At 36.0% G+C, this 15,524-nt stretch overlaps 1 protein-coding gene across 6 annotated transcripts in view; it reads left to right on the top strand.

The window, feature by feature from the left end:
* znf644b (zinc finger protein 644b) overlaps positions 1 to 10,652 on the top strand; it is an 87,103-nt gene extending 76,451 nt beyond the window's left edge. For 5 of the 6 annotated variants that reach the window (XM_069939169.1, XM_069939167.1, XM_069939168.1 and 2 more), the window contains 4 exons: positions 1,148 to 1,759; positions 4,315 to 4,437; positions 7,562 to 7,664; positions 8,622 to 10,652. In XM_069939169.1, coding sequence (XP_069795270.1) covers positions 1,148 to 1,759; positions 4,315 to 4,437; positions 7,562 to 7,664; positions 8,622 to 8,814 — 1,031 coding nt within the window. In that variant the 3' untranslated portion in view covers positions 8,815 to 10,652. Of the gene's footprint in view, positions 1 to 1,147; positions 1,760 to 4,314; positions 4,438 to 7,547; positions 7,665 to 8,621 lie in introns of all 6 variants that reach the window. The other variant, XM_069939170.1, reaches the window with a different exon arrangement.
* Positions 10,653 to 15,524: the final 4,872 nt, after the last annotated feature.

Raw genomic sequence — 15,524 nt, 5'->3', positions numbered from 1 at the left:
CAAGTATACAAGCTGCAAGTCTCTGAGGTACACAGCATGTTTTGCTTTTGCCAATTTATACAGTTAAGAGGAAGTATTCAAATACATTCCTTCAACATAAATAAGATTTTTAGTTCTGACATTACTGCTACATTTCTGTGTATTCATGCAGAATTATAGCTTTAATATATTTTGTAGTAGCTAGTTTTAATCTTTCCCATAGCTACCTTGTTCTCTTGAGGGAACCCAGCCATGATTATTTTATGCCTGTCTGTTGCCTCACTGCTTTAATCGAGATTAAATTTGAACATCTCTCAGCTAATCAAATTAGTATATAGAGTTTCAACGTTTCATTTTGCTACAAACTGAGAAAGGATGCACAACAAAGATTGTGATTATAGTGTTTTTAAAAAAGCATAAAGAAAAATAAATCGTAAGCAAGAAAAATGATAGTTTGTAATTATCAATTATATAGAAGAAAATGATGGATGCTTGAAAAAAGAGAATTGAAAATTGGAAATAGAGCAAAGGATTAAAAGAATAAAGTTAAATTCAGAACATGGCACAATTATTGTCACAGATTTGTTAATAAGAATGAGATACTTAATTATGACCCTTCAAAATTTTTCACTGGCTGTGAATTGCGATTAACTGCTTAATATTGTTGAGTAATTGCACAGAGACATTTACTTCAAGTCAACACAATTTTCTACATTTGGCTTTGAATAAATTATGACCCAGAAACTCAAGTCCAGTATCATAGAACTTAACGGCAAGCTCTATTTGGTTGAACAAGTTCCTCGGAAATCATACAAGTTGAGTTTGTACACTGTAACCTTGCACGTTGTGTTTTGTTATTAGTAAATCTAGATACTTTGCAACCACTAATGATAGCAAAATATACCAAATTCTTCTTGTCATATGTTTTAAAAGAAACTAGTTGCTCCTTTTTGTGGATTGTGTATTTAATATGGATGAGTTGCTCTGCGTTAAATCTCAAATTAAATTATGAGGCTGAAATAAATTTGATTCATCTCTGTTAATGATTCCATTAAATTTTTATTCACATTAGTAATCTAAATTAATTGATGAATCACTTTTCTTCATTTCAAAAGCTACGTTACATTAATTAGATTGGTTAATCTCATTTTCATTTTTGTTTCCACAGAAGTAAAATCTGGATCATCAACTGAGAATACCTGTCCTCTATGTGGGGGTTGGTTTGACACAAAGGTTGGCCTGTCAAACCATGTCCGTGGTCACTTGAAGAGGTTGGGGAAAACAGAACTGGAAGCACACAAATCCCCACTCAGCATTTTGACTGAAATGATGCAGAATGATGCAGAATCTGAAAACATTGCAAAGTTGTTGAGCAGTAAACAATTCAGATATAAGCCATTTGTATCACAGAAATTTGCAACAAGTGATGGTTTATTTCTTGCTCCAAATGGTATAACTATAAAACTGCAGCAAAATGAGGTAAAGACAAAATCCTTCCCCCTACCACAATCAGACTTGCAAGATGGTCTTCCTGACCTGCAGCCAAGAAAATGTAGTGAGGGACATGAACAGTCAAGTTCTTTAATGCAAATTCTTCATAAATTTGGAGAGGAGACATCATCACCAACAAAATCTCAACCAGGAAGAGGTCATGTTCAAACTGCAAAAAAACGATTGCCTGATCACAGACGCCCCTTTCAGCCACAGTTTGGCAGTTCAATTTTACAATCCAGTTCACTATCACAACCAATGACGAGTGCAGATATGACCTATCAATCAGGTTAGCTGTCTTTGCATTAAATTGTGACATAGTAGTAATTGTATAATTATAAATAATTTTAGCAATTTTGGTGCATTCATGAGCATTTTGGAACTGAGGTGTATTTAAAACTTGTCAATTGATCAGTAATATTGAATCTTGGGAAATAATTGCTGTTTCATGTTGTGTCAGGGTTAGGGTTTTAACAGGGTAATGTGGCCTCTTGGACCCTGAAAATTCTGACAATCCTTTATTTTCTGTTTGTCTCCTGCCATTTTGAGTGTTAAATAAAATAGATAAAGCAATTTTTTTATTGAAGTATTGTTTGGACCCAGAAGTCAAAATTAGGAATTTATTGTCTTGGTCATTGTTTCTATAATGGACCGACAAATTATTTTTTAAAATTGGCCTTTTCATTTTAACGTGCATCTAGAGTAGTTATTACCTAGTCTTCGACAAATTGCGAGTTTGTTAATTTTGTGTTTCACTTTGTGTCGGCTGCTGAACTTAGTTTTCCAGAAGATTTATCAGAGACATTTTTACCAGATGCCAATGGGAAATCTTGGGTAACTAAATATATGTAGTAAATGGATTTATCCATTGCTGGAAGCGGAAAGCATGAAGCGACAAACAGAAACGTAGGCAAGAGCCCAGCTTCCCACAACTCTCACCACACCTTAACCAAGTGGGTGTACAGATCACCTATTTTATTCCTGCATTTAAGAAAGAAGCACAGTGAGTGATTTCTGTATTACCTGCAAGGCTGATGATGTCAGCTACTTGTTGAATGTCATACCTGTGGCTAAGAAAGGGACTTGCCTTGAAACTTTATGATCTGGATCATTCTGTAGGTGGCATTAGTCAATTGGTTGTGCATACTTCCATCCAACAAATGAAAAGCCTCCTTGATTCATTATTAAATTCCACAGAACCCATTAAGCAGAAAGACTGAACGTAGCCTGTGTGTTCATAGCAAAAACTATCAGTGTATGTCATCAGAACGTCTTCCAGGTCCTCTGTAGATAATCTTTGCAATTGGACCATGTAATGATTTCAATTGTTCCTGTTACCGCAAAGTGAAACATGACTTTTATAAGTGGAATTTAAAATCAAAAGGTCTTGAGTGGGGTACTCAGTTTCCCAGTTTAATAATTAAACATAGTTTGCTCTTCAAACTCAAACAATTGCTAACCAATTCCTTCCAACTGTAGGAAAGACCATTTCCCTTGTACTTTCAAGACCTTGCCGAAAACAAATAGTACTCCGTTTTGGAATAAAATTATTGGAAAATACTTGCAATGTAGTGCCACAATGTATGCTGTGACTTTCCTTTAACCATTACAGTCTAGCTTAGAGTGGAATTTTCCCCAGCTTTTGTGTTTTATTTAGCCATTATTTGGAATAAGCAATACCGGTAGTGAAAATAAGTGAGATTTCATAAGCTTCACCAGGCAATTGATTTCCCCCCCCCCCCCCCCCCCCCCATTACCTCCATCTACACATGTCTATTCTGTTGAAAATTTTGACCCTTGTCCCGTGGATGCCAAAATTATTTCAATTTTTTATTTATTGGAAAAAAAGTGATTTTTTTTTAAAAAAGAGACCATCTTATAAAGACAGCACAGTTGGAAAAAGGAAAATATTTTCAGGATTTTGAAAGGAAGAGATTGCAGCAAAGTCCTTAAGATTTTAGTTTTTTTCCTGAGTTTCTGTATATGCCTAAAATAGCACTCTACATTTAACCACCACAGGGCAAACAGCTGGCTTACATTTCTTGATCATAACTTTAATATTTAAAACATTAAATATGTATGTGGATTCATGATTACTAATTGGAAATATACTTGATGCTAAATTTTATCCATACTGTAGTAAATGCTGTTTGCTTGGAAGTTGGTCCATTCTTTTGTTCAACACAGAGGTTTGAGTGTCGCCATCAGAATTACAAATCATTAGCTTTCATTATTTATTGCACATGCAAAGTGATGACTGTACAAAAGCACTAATTTAAGTGTTGTATTTAACAGCTGTTCACCAGTCTGTTTTATTTTGCCACCTTGCCTCCCAAGTCTTCATCAGCTATTTCATGTGAAGTAAAAGAGCCATTTACAGTCCCCTCATTCCCTGAACAGCTTTTCTCAAGACTTGAGTAAACACTGTATTTACAACTTTGTCAATACTTGGTTTAGTGCTGCTTGACGTCCAGTGTAGCAAGTGTCTTTTAAGTCTTGTAGATCATACATAAGGCCCTTTTAAGGTGTGTCAATACAGAAGAGATTGTGATTAGACATTTAGTGATCTTTTATTATCACCAATCCATATTGTGAATATCAAAACTTCAGTCACTGATCATGTTTGCCTGGAGCATAATAGGAACTGAAATGTATTAACTAGATGCTTTTAATGAGTATATCGATGATCTTAATACTGACCAAATGAAGAAAATAAAACTACAAGATTGTATTATTTTACATGTGTGTAAATTTTCAGAAATTTTCATTTATTCTGCTAACTGCTTATAAAATTAGCCTGCATTTATCTCCCTAAAATTATTCTTTCCATTCTCGTCAAAAAAGGCCATCCTGTGAAGTTAAGAACTTGTGTCCATTGTCATGCAACCTTTACAAGTGCAGTTAGCCTGGCAAATCATCTCAGAGTCTATGCAAGAAGAAAGCAAGCTGGGGATCTGACTGGCACTCGTAAGTTTTCATTATTTTTCTTTTTAAACAAGTATTTGAGGCAGAGGAAACAAATTGCTGAGCTCTTGCCTTTATAACATTTTAAATTGTTTACTTTTAACCTATCAAATAGTGTGGGTTTGCCATAACTAACAATTTTGAGCAATCACCAAAGTGGGTAGTATTGTCCTTAATGCTAGTTAGTGGTCAATCCACAGTTTAATGAATTGTTATCAATCTGATAACCCTTTGTGTTTAAGCCAGATATGCAGGTAGTTGCAACTTGGGTTAGATAAAGGATTGAGCTAACTTCAGTTCTTGACCTAGCGTTGCAGCTGTATAAAACTTTGATTTGGACACATTTGGAGTATCTGGTCACCACATTACAGGAAGGATACGGAGGCTTTGGAGAAAATGCAGAGGTTCACCAAGTCCTGGCTATAAAGGGAGGTTGGACAAATTTGCATTGTTTTTTCTGGAGCGTCGGAGACTGAGGGGAGACCAGATAGAAGTTTATGAAATTTCAAGACACATTGATATGGGTGATATAATGTTTTTTTCTCAGGGTGGAAATGTCAAATGCTAAAGGAACTAGCTTTAAACTTAACGTGGAGTGGTGGAGTATGAAGGAGATTTGCAAGGCAAGTTTTTATACAAAGAGAGTGGTAGATACCTGAAATGCACTGCTGGAGAGGTGTGAAAATAGACATGATGGTGACATCTAAGAAGCATTTATATGAGATGCAGGGAATGGAGGGATATGGATCATCTGCAGGCAGATGAGATTTGTTTAATTTGACATTGTGGTCAGGTCAGGCATTGTGGGCTGAAGGGCCTGTTCGTGTGCTGTCCTGTTCTTAGTTCTATAAACATCTAGCTCTCCTGATCTCACTGTGTAGCCCCATGCATACGGTTTGAAATAAAAATGTATGTACAAGGTCATTCATGAAGTTGTGATCCAGCAACTAAGATTATGTTTCTGATTGGAACTGTGATTCCCACCAGTCCATTTAACAGGGAAATGGATGACTGCAACTCTCATGCAAATGTTTGGTTCAAAATAATATGTTGCCTTGGTTATTTGAGTTTTCAGTTGAGAAATTTTATGGATATGGTGTATTTGAGATAAAACACTTGGAAACAAATATATTGGAGACTGATTAAATACTAACACTTGGAAACAAATATATTGGAGACTGATTAAATACTAATTACATTGTGCCTATTAGATGTATAGATTAGAGTTTTAACTTCAAAGTCTATTTCCAGTTTATTCTATTCATTACAGTGAATTAGTTTTATCAGTTCAGTTTGGGTAACAATGTTATTAATAATTTCAATGGAATCTTATTTTGGTCTTAAAATTTGCAATTTTTATATGTACTGTAATTAAACAAGAGATGGCCATAATTAGGCCATTCTGCCCATTGATGCTGCTATGGCATTCAATCCTGGCTGATTTATTTTTCCCTCTCAACACCAAACTCTGTAACCCTTGACATCCTCATTAATCAAGGACCTATCAGTGTCTGCTTTAAATATACCCAATGACTTGGCCTCCACACCTGTTTGTGGCAATGAATTCCACATTCACCACTCTCTAGCTGAAGAAATTTATCCTCTGTTCTGAAAGGATGTCTTTATATTCTGAGGCTATGCCCTCTCGTCATAGACTATCCCACAACTGTAAACATCCTCTCCTCATCCACTCTCTCCAGACCTCACTGAGATTTCCCCATCATCCTTCTAAACTCCAGCGAGTATAGGCCCAGAGCTATCAAATACTCATCGTAGGTTAATCCTCCCATCCCCGGCATCATTCTTGTAAACCTCCTCTGGACCCTTTCAAGTGCCAGCACATCCTTCCATAGTTAAGGAATACTGCTCACAATACTCCAAAATATGGTCTGACCAACGCCTTATTAACCTCAGCATTATGTCCTTACTTTTCTAGTCTTCTCAAAATGAGTGCTAACATTGTCTTCCTTGCTATCGATTCAACATGGAAGTTAATCTGTAGGGGATCCTGCATGAGAACTTGTAAATCGCTTGGACCTTCAATTTTTGTATTGTCTCCCCATTTAGAAAATAGACTAGGCTTTTATTCCGTCTAACAAGGTGCATGACTATACATTTTCATACACTGCACTCCATCTGCCATTTTGCCTATTTTCTCAACCTGTCCATGCCTTTTTGCAGACTCCCTGCTTCGTCAACACAGCCTGCCACTCCATTTATGTACAAAGAAAGCCATTAATTGCAGCATCTGGATCCCTAACATATAACGTGAAAAGTAGCTGACCCAACACTGGCATCTGTGGAACACCAGCAACCAACCAGAAAAGGCCCCCTTTATTCTTTGCTTGTCAGTCACCAATCTTCCATCCATGCTAGTAGCATTCCAATAATACCATGGGTTCCTATCTTATTTAGCAGCCTCATATGTGCCATCTTATCAGAGGCCTTCTGAAAATTCAAGTGAAAACAGTATTGCTTTCATACTACATAGCATTTTTATCTACAGCCACCAATTTGACTCGCTGCCTGAAAAGTCTCTTTAATAATGGGCCTCGTGATATTCCTAATGTGTTATGAGTCGTAGCAGCAATTTATCCATCTCAATTAAGCCCAAAGTGGTCGACATCTGTAGATTATGCCATAGTTGGAAGTTGCATCCCTATGATAGTGACTCAGGTGACGTATGAAATGAGTCATAGCTGGTCATTTCTTCTTGTGCATCATTGCAATTAGCCCCATGGTGGTTCACAGCTTGCAGCTGGAAATGGCAGTGTAGTTGATTCTTGAGGCCACTGAAGCATTGAATCCAATCCATCTAAAACTTTTTTGGACTTAGTAGATCAATCCTATGTATGGTTAATGACCAAATGCTTTGCTCTCTCAGGTTGTGGGGGAGCTGAATAATTGGATACAAATCAGATTTTTAAAAAATACTTAAATGGTGTTTTCAGAAGAATTTTTGCGAACTTTAATATCCAGCTAACTTTTGTTGGTGCAGTTTTGCAATTATGGAAATATGGTAATGAATAATCTTTGTTTTTGAAACTTCTGTTGTAATAATATGTAGCTAAATAAAATGGTTTTTGCAAGAAAGACCAAACCTATTCCTCAAGCTATCTTTTTCCAGCTTTTGACTGCAAGCAAAAGAGGTCGAGATCACGGTCTGGGACCAAAAAGAAGTCTTCCCTATTTGTTCCGTCACTTGATGATGCTTATGTACTCAAATGCAGGTAAGTAGCTTGATTATAAGGTGTGTCTCTGACCTGTGTTGCAGATTAAAATTACTTACATCTCAAAGGCTTTAGACAAAATGTTTCTACAGTAAAACCCTGGTATCCAGCACCCATGAGGATTGCTAGATGCCGGATAAGTGTATTTTCTGGTTGCTTGAGACTTACTAATAGAGTTAAGAATAAATAGTATAAAAACAAAAATACTATACTGCACTTATAATGAACAAACTTCACTTACATGAATATATAAACCTTAAAGCATTTTACTTTATTTACAGTCACATTCTTTGAAAACATTTAACCTTCGCATTTGAAAATTCCTCCCCATCCACTGAGCCGCCCAAAAAATGAATGATAACATTATATATATTTAATGACCCCCCCCCCCCCCCCATGTTTCCCAATTTTACAGATAAAGCTTCTGACCAGAGCAACTCTTGCTAAGCAGGGATAAGGAGATACTTTAGGCAACTCACCCCCCAAAAGGTGACCAGCATCAACCAGCTCTTCATCCTGGGAGATGGCATTACTATTTCACACAACTTTATTTAAACAGCTGCCTCGAGCAAAGCACAGCCAAGACACTCTGCTGGCTGAATATTTGCTTCCATCTTCACCAAAAGCTTCTGTGTTTATTTCAGAGAACATTTACTTTTACAATTTTAAATGTGCATATTTTACCTAATATTTTATTATTTATTTTCCTCCCCTTTTTTTTGGCTAGTTGCTTAAGGTTTCCGGTTGCTGGAATTCTGGATAACAGTGATTTTACAGTAGTTTCATTTTATCAAGTATTTTCAAGAAATTCACAAAATTTTTCATGGCTTACAATTTTCTCTGAATTAATCTCATTGGATATTAATGTGTAGTTTTGAACTTTAAAAAGTCATGGTAGTCGAAATAGCAACATAAATGCATGATTCATTAGAAATGTGTTTTCATTACTTTCCTAAGGTTCTGTGATCTGGTCTTCCGGGGTCCGCTTTCTGTCCAAGAAGATTGGATCAAGCACTTGCAGCGGCATGTTGTAAATGCGAATCTTCCTCGTACTGGTGCTGGAATGGTAGAAATTTCATTGCCCTCAAAAGAAAATTTGCCAGTAACTGAATCATCATTTTCTTTATTAATGACACAACCAGCTTCCTAAAATTATAAGATTGTGGTGACTTAATCTGCTGTAAATTTGATCTGGTGTTTTTCCATTAGCACCTAGTAAAAGTACATTCTATTCCCCATTAGAAGGCTTATTAGATCACTGCAACTATATAAACTATTTATAACCTTAAAATTATTTGAAAATGCTCGATTTCCTTAAAAGGTTGAATGATTATGTGTATATTCAGAAATCTTATTCAGTAAAATAGCTCACCAGCCAATCAGCTTGAAGAATTCTGTCTAGATTTACCACAATTTGGTCAAAAATACAATGAAGATGATCGTTTACCATAGCTAGTGGTAGATATTAGCATAAACAGCAAGTCAGATGTTCCCCTAATCATTTCGGAAAGATAGTCCTTTTGCCTGAGGAACCTTATGGCAGCAGGAAATGAAGCATTCAATTTCACTGACACATTCACGAACACTATTCTAACTTCCAATTTAGTAAGGAAGCGACCTTCCTGTTCAGCATTGTGTATAACAACTGTGGATAGTTATCTTTGGTTGCAGCAGAAGTTTAATTTAAAACAAAAACTTGCAACAGTCCCCAAGATAAATTTGCATATGTTCATGATCATTTGGAATTTCATGAAATGCAGGGTTTTTTTTAACATTAATGTTATACCATTAATGCATGAAACAAAGAACTATTAATGATAAGAATGGTGGAAGTTTCCCTGATTGAAGCCCCTCTATTAGAGTGATCCAGCCAGTTTGGGATTCATACATTCAACTTAATGATGATGAGCTCTCAATTACTTTAACTCCCAGGTCATGAAATAAAGAAGCATTAACACTGATATAATGTAAAGTATGATTCATACAATGATTTTTCCATTGCAAGAATTCAGAATGCAACTAAACTCAGAATACATTTTGAGCACGGTTCAATTTTTTTACGGCAAGCAGTTTTTTGCTGGACTAAAATCTCCTTAGTGTGCTTTTTATGTAGAATATTATTTGCAAACCTTGTTCTCAATTTCTGATTTTGTTTTCATCAGTTTTGTTGAATTGAAATCTCGATGGCTGCTTGCTAGTATGCAATAGCTAGTAATTTTAAGTCCATACTAAAACATCTTAACATTATGTCATTAGGAGATTTTCTAGTAGTCAGACCATTTTTAAATATGGCAGTGTATAGATAATAGTTCCTCAAGTTTAGTGATTATTGTATTGCTGTACATTTAGCATATTAATTGTTTTAGAATTGTCATGTTCTTAGAAAGGGACATTTAATTATAAATTTTGTTCCTGACAGAGGTCAGTATTCATCTTCCTAAGGGTAACTCAACAAATTGTATGTACTTGTCTTTTACTAGGTTTAGCATGTACATAACTACCAGGGTGCATTGCTTTTGAGATGGATATTATTGGATTTTATATTTGTATTTTCTTAAATAGGCTGAGATTGTATTTAACCAGCTGACTTATCTGGAGTAGGTTTACAGGTACTGATTTAATGTAGCTTTTAATTTGCTGAAACTAAAATTAACTTCTCTTGCCTAACTTTTTTTGAGCTCCCTGTATTTCATAATTGGATATTGTAAAAGTATATTTTTTCTGTACAATTTTAACTGTAAAGGAAAGCATGTTCTTAACAACTCTGAAGAGTTATGAGATTCCTGAAAATTCACTGTATTCTTCAGGCATTTTAATGCCTAATTACTGCGTATCCAACAAGTACACTGGTATATGATATTAAGTGCTCAGACGTGATTGTGCACGCTCATATTTGTAAGTAAACCGTGTAAACACTATGTGAAATGTGCTATTACTACAAGTCTCCTTATCTAGTGGCAGAAATAAAATGTACAGTCATACATTTAACACTGGTTGAAGTCTTGTGTTTTTATTATCCACATTTTTCAGTCAAGTGATGCGAATATGTTTACTAATTGATGAATAATATTTTTATTAGTGGATGTTAAGATTGGTTAACCTCATTTTACAAGAGGAAAGAGAGAATTATGTAACTCTTCTAATTGTCAATTAATTCATTTATTCTTGAAATTCTGTTTTTCATTGAACTCTGCCAATTAGTTGACACAGTTTAAGCTGCTCAAGTATGTTCCCCTGTAACTGATGTTTTGCTACTAAATACCTTCAATATTTTATCTATTTCTTTTTACATGACTGTGTGAGGATAACTTTGTCATCATTTGGGGAAGTTGGGCTTTTTGTTCTATCCTCAAGGATGCTTCACTTTTAGCAGAAAAGAGTGTTCAATTAAAAATTCTTGGCACTTATCGTATATACTCATGTAATTGTCGAATTTTTTGGATCAATTTTATGGGTCAAATGAAGGGGGGGGGGTTGACTTTTACACGAGTCATACATTTGACCATAGTAGTACCTGCGTTGTTCAAGGCATTAAGAGTGTGGATGGCCAAGACAAGATGGCATGTCCGCGTTCGGGGCGTCTGGAGCTCGGATGGGCAGGCAGCCAAGGCCGAGGAGAATGTGGCCAGGGTGTTGACATTTACACGGGATCGACTATTACATGAGTATATATAGTACCTTTGATCTTGATCTTACTTGCCAATGTCTTAGATTAAATACCAAATCTGTCATTTTTCTCTGCTGCTGGACTGCTTGTGGAATCTGATAGCAGAGCCCCATTTTGCTGAAATGTCATCATGTTTCTGCAAGGAAATCTCTCCTCTGGTTTGTGCATGCCAAGCAAAAAAGAAGGTAAGTTAATTTCTATCAAAATTAAGCTCGTGTCCTAGCCAAATGTACATTTTAAAATTAAATGTTGATTTATTTACAATAGCCTTTAAATAGCATTGCATGTCTGACATTTATGAAGAATTAAAAATCTTTCTGGTTTCGCAATTGGAAATGATAGTGGCACAGTCTTGCTCATGCTCAAAGCATGAGGATGGGGGTTTCTTCTGTGCATTTGGAGGTCCTGCACCCAACTTTGCCTGAGGTACAGAACATTTTGGGCCAACAAGATAAACCCCCCATGACTGAATTAGGTAAGTATGGGTGCTGGGACATTGCTGGTATTAATTCTAAGTGATAGGCTTGGGTTAGTGAAACCTAATCCATTATTTCTTTCCAAATATGATGTTAGAAGTGGCTAAGATTTAATATTCAGGTCTGAGGACTTGAAATGGTACATGCTGTACCATATTCTGATGTCTCCCATCATATTTTCTGGAAACTGGTTTTATTTCAATTTCAGTACTTTTATTGAAATGAAAATAGTTTACAAAGAAATAGATGAGGTAAATTATGGCTGACAAGGTAATTTTGTTCAGAACATTGGAACCAAAAAATATGACATTTGGTTGAAAGAGGATAGATTCAAACTAACTTGCAGAAACAATACTTCAGTACCTGAGTAAAATTTTAACTAAATCAATGTAGACTTTTTTTTAACCCAGGAAATAATAGTTTGACTGCTTTGTACAAATAATGTGAGAGATATCAGTTAATGTGGAATGCTTGGGTAGGAATAGCTGATATTGGGTTCCATGTTTCTAAAACTTTCCACCATTTGCATTTTCATCGCATCATTTGTAGTTTGTTGTTGACTATTTGAAAAAAATATATTTTTAGCTTTAAGAAGTCAAAATTACTGGAATAGTTGAAGGAAAACTAGATGCACTATTGTCTTTGCTGGTTCAGAAATCCTTATGGCGCTGTAGGTTTACACCAGTGGTTCCCAGTCTTTTTCGGGATGCCTTCCCCTTGGCCTCCAGGCCACATCCTGAGTACCTCCCCCCCCCCCCCCCCCAATGTAACGATGCTGTGGGAGGGGGGTTTGTGGCGGCGCTGAGTGGGCGGTAATGACACCAATACCACATGGCAGCCACCTAGACCAGCTCTCGCGAGAATGCTTTGGCACTGTTTATTTTGCACACTACTGCCACCCAGAGTCTGGCCAAAAAAATTACTGCATTTGCTTCTTCATTAAACTTTTCAGCAAATTGTATAATAACAAGGCGGAAGGTTCAGAACGCCCCCTTTTTTTCTCACCACCCCCTAATCGCCCACTTGGATCTTTCCAATGCCCACAGGGGGCAGCATCGCCCACTTTGGGAATCACTAGTTTACACCCTTGTCACCCATATTAGCACAGGCACAGTTGGTTATCATAATGGTTAGCTAATGGTATTACAGCAACAGTGACCCAGATTAGAAACCAGCATGTGATTTCTCCATGTGCTCCGGTTTCCTCCCACCCTCTACAAATGTTTTGGCTTCATAGGTTAATTGGGCGGCATGGATTTCATGTGGCAAGTAGACACATCTCACTGACTCTATACAAAATCCTTGAGTCTACTGTGCTGTGTCATTTATTTTAAATAAAGTATCCCACAGGGGGGTGTGGCAAGATGGCGTAGAGTCTAGACGTGCAATCTCGACCTGACTGGCCAGACTTTTAAATACCCATTTTTTTTAACCCTTTGTTTCCAAGTTTAAACTTTTTAAATTTTAGTTTAAAGTATTAAGGAATTACTATGACCATTAATGGTAAAAAGACTAAATCTCAAGTTCAAAGGAAAATACATTTTCGAAGTGCTGAAGATTTGGGGCCTGGATGACTTGAAACAGCCCCGGGCTCAATTTCTTCATTGCCTAAATCCCAAGGATCGCCTGTGGAGGCTGAAAAGGAAATGCATCAGGCAGCATTACAATCTGAACAAGTCGTTTTTCTTCGCGAATGGAATGGGAGGAGACCAGCAGCGACTCCCTGAAGAAGTCGGGTTTCCGTCGCTGGGAGTCCAGACCCGCAGTAAATCTTTTAAAATGCCTTTTGTTGAATTGCAGCAGGAGCTGCAGTTACCTTGTTCTGCCACCATGTCAGAGAGAGCAGAGCTGAGATTTACGGATTCACAATGTATGCAATTAAATGCAGTTATTCAACCTATGTTGACATCTCTAATGAATGAGGTGGTTCAAATGAATGCTGGTGTAAGTTCAGAATTAAATATGGTTAAGACACATGTGGATGCATCTTTTGAAGAATTAAAAAAATTTCAGACTGCTTTTTTGGACTGTAAACAACAAGTGACTTCTACAACAGAAAGTGTTGAAGGTGAAAAGATCAGTCATAGAATTAGGAAATCGTGAGAAGGAGCTAGAAAGAAAAAATAGATTATTTGGAAAATCAAAGCAGAAGGAATGATGTGAAAATTGTTGGTTTGCCGGAAGTATAGAAGGACAAGACCCTCTTTGTTTCTTTAAAGACTGGATTCAGCAAATATTAGGGCAAGAATTTTTCTCTGGGGGATTGGCACTGGAAAGAGCCCATAGAGCTTTAAGAAGAATACCCTCAGCTGATCAACCCCCGAGACCGGTAATAATTCGATGTCTGAGTTATTTGGATAGAGAAGCAATACTTCGACTTGCAGTACAAAATGCAAGACAACAACAAACCCCATTATTGATTCAGAATAGTAGAGTTTTTTTTAATCCTGATCTGAGTCAAGATGTCATTCAACATCGACGTCGATTTAATCCAGTTAAAGAAGTTTTGTGGCATAAAGGTTATAAGTCTACTTTTCGTTACCCTGCAGTGTTGAAGGTCTTTTACGGAGACTATCAATTTTGGTTTTTTTGAAACTGATTGTGAAGCAATGATTTTTGTTGATTCATTGCCGGATATAAGAGGGCAAAGACATAGCTCACCATTATCTCCTTAAGAAAAATTTGGTAGTTCTGGAAATGGCAGAAATGGGAAAAATGGGAATGGAAAGAGTCCACCTCCTTCCGAAATGGGATCTTCGAGACTGGAGTCTTTTGGATGAAAAGAAGAATTTTCTTATTTTATTTTTTCTTTTGTTATTATGATACTTGGATGTTACTGATTGTTTGGCTGGGGAGGGGGAGATTTGCACTAAGTTCTTTACTAGTCATCAGCCACTGGTGGGTGATCCACACCCAATTTTTGTTTGGGGGATTACTACCTTTTGGTAGTTTTTGTTGGGGGGAGGGGGGGATTTTATTTAATTGTTTTTATTTGTTTTTTTACTTTTTTTATTAGTTTTTAATTTGTGATTTTTTTTATTGGAGGGCCTATATACGTTGATTTGAGTTTTTATGTAAAGATATTATTGGTATTTAGTAATAGATATGTTGAAGTTAAGGTTTGCTACTTTTAATGTTCAAGGATTAAATAGTTCGATTAAATGTAAGCGAGTCTTGGCGTATTTTATCGTTTTTAGAATATCTGTATAAAATTAAAATAGTTTTAGATCCATCAGTTTTTATTGGGTAGTTTGCAACCTCTGAAAGGCTTGGGATTAGATAAGTTTCAACTTGCTTTTGTATATTTAGCTTTATCCATAGTGAAAAAAATGTATTGCTAGTACGTGGAAAGATACAAATATGATTGATATTAATAGATGGCATAATGAGATGAAATATTGTTTATTAATGGAAAAAATTACATATGTTTCGCATGATAATTATAATTTTTTATATTAATAAGTGTTTGTTATACTCTGAATATTTACATTTCATTTTATATTGATTAGATTTTAATATGTATATTTAACTTTTTTAAATATTCTTTCTATTTTTATGGCTCTCCTTAGGAGAGTTGGCTGAGGGGGAGGGAATCTTTTCTTTTTTTATATATATAAAAAATGTTCATGTTTAATTGCTGTATATGTCATATATTATTTGTTTTTTGAATGAATAAATAAAGTTTAAAAAAAAAATAAAGTATCCCACAGAGGTATC

Source organism: Narcine bancroftii, chromosome 5 (assembly GCF_036971445.1).
Source record: "Narcine bancroftii isolate sNarBan1 chromosome 5, sNarBan1.hap1, whole genome shotgun sequence".
Lineage (NCBI taxonomy): Eukaryota > Metazoa > Chordata > Chondrichthyes > Torpediniformes > Narcinidae > Narcine > Narcine bancroftii.
The sequence above is the reverse complement of the archived record's forward strand: the minus strand, read 5'-3'. Positions and strand labels throughout refer to the sequence as shown.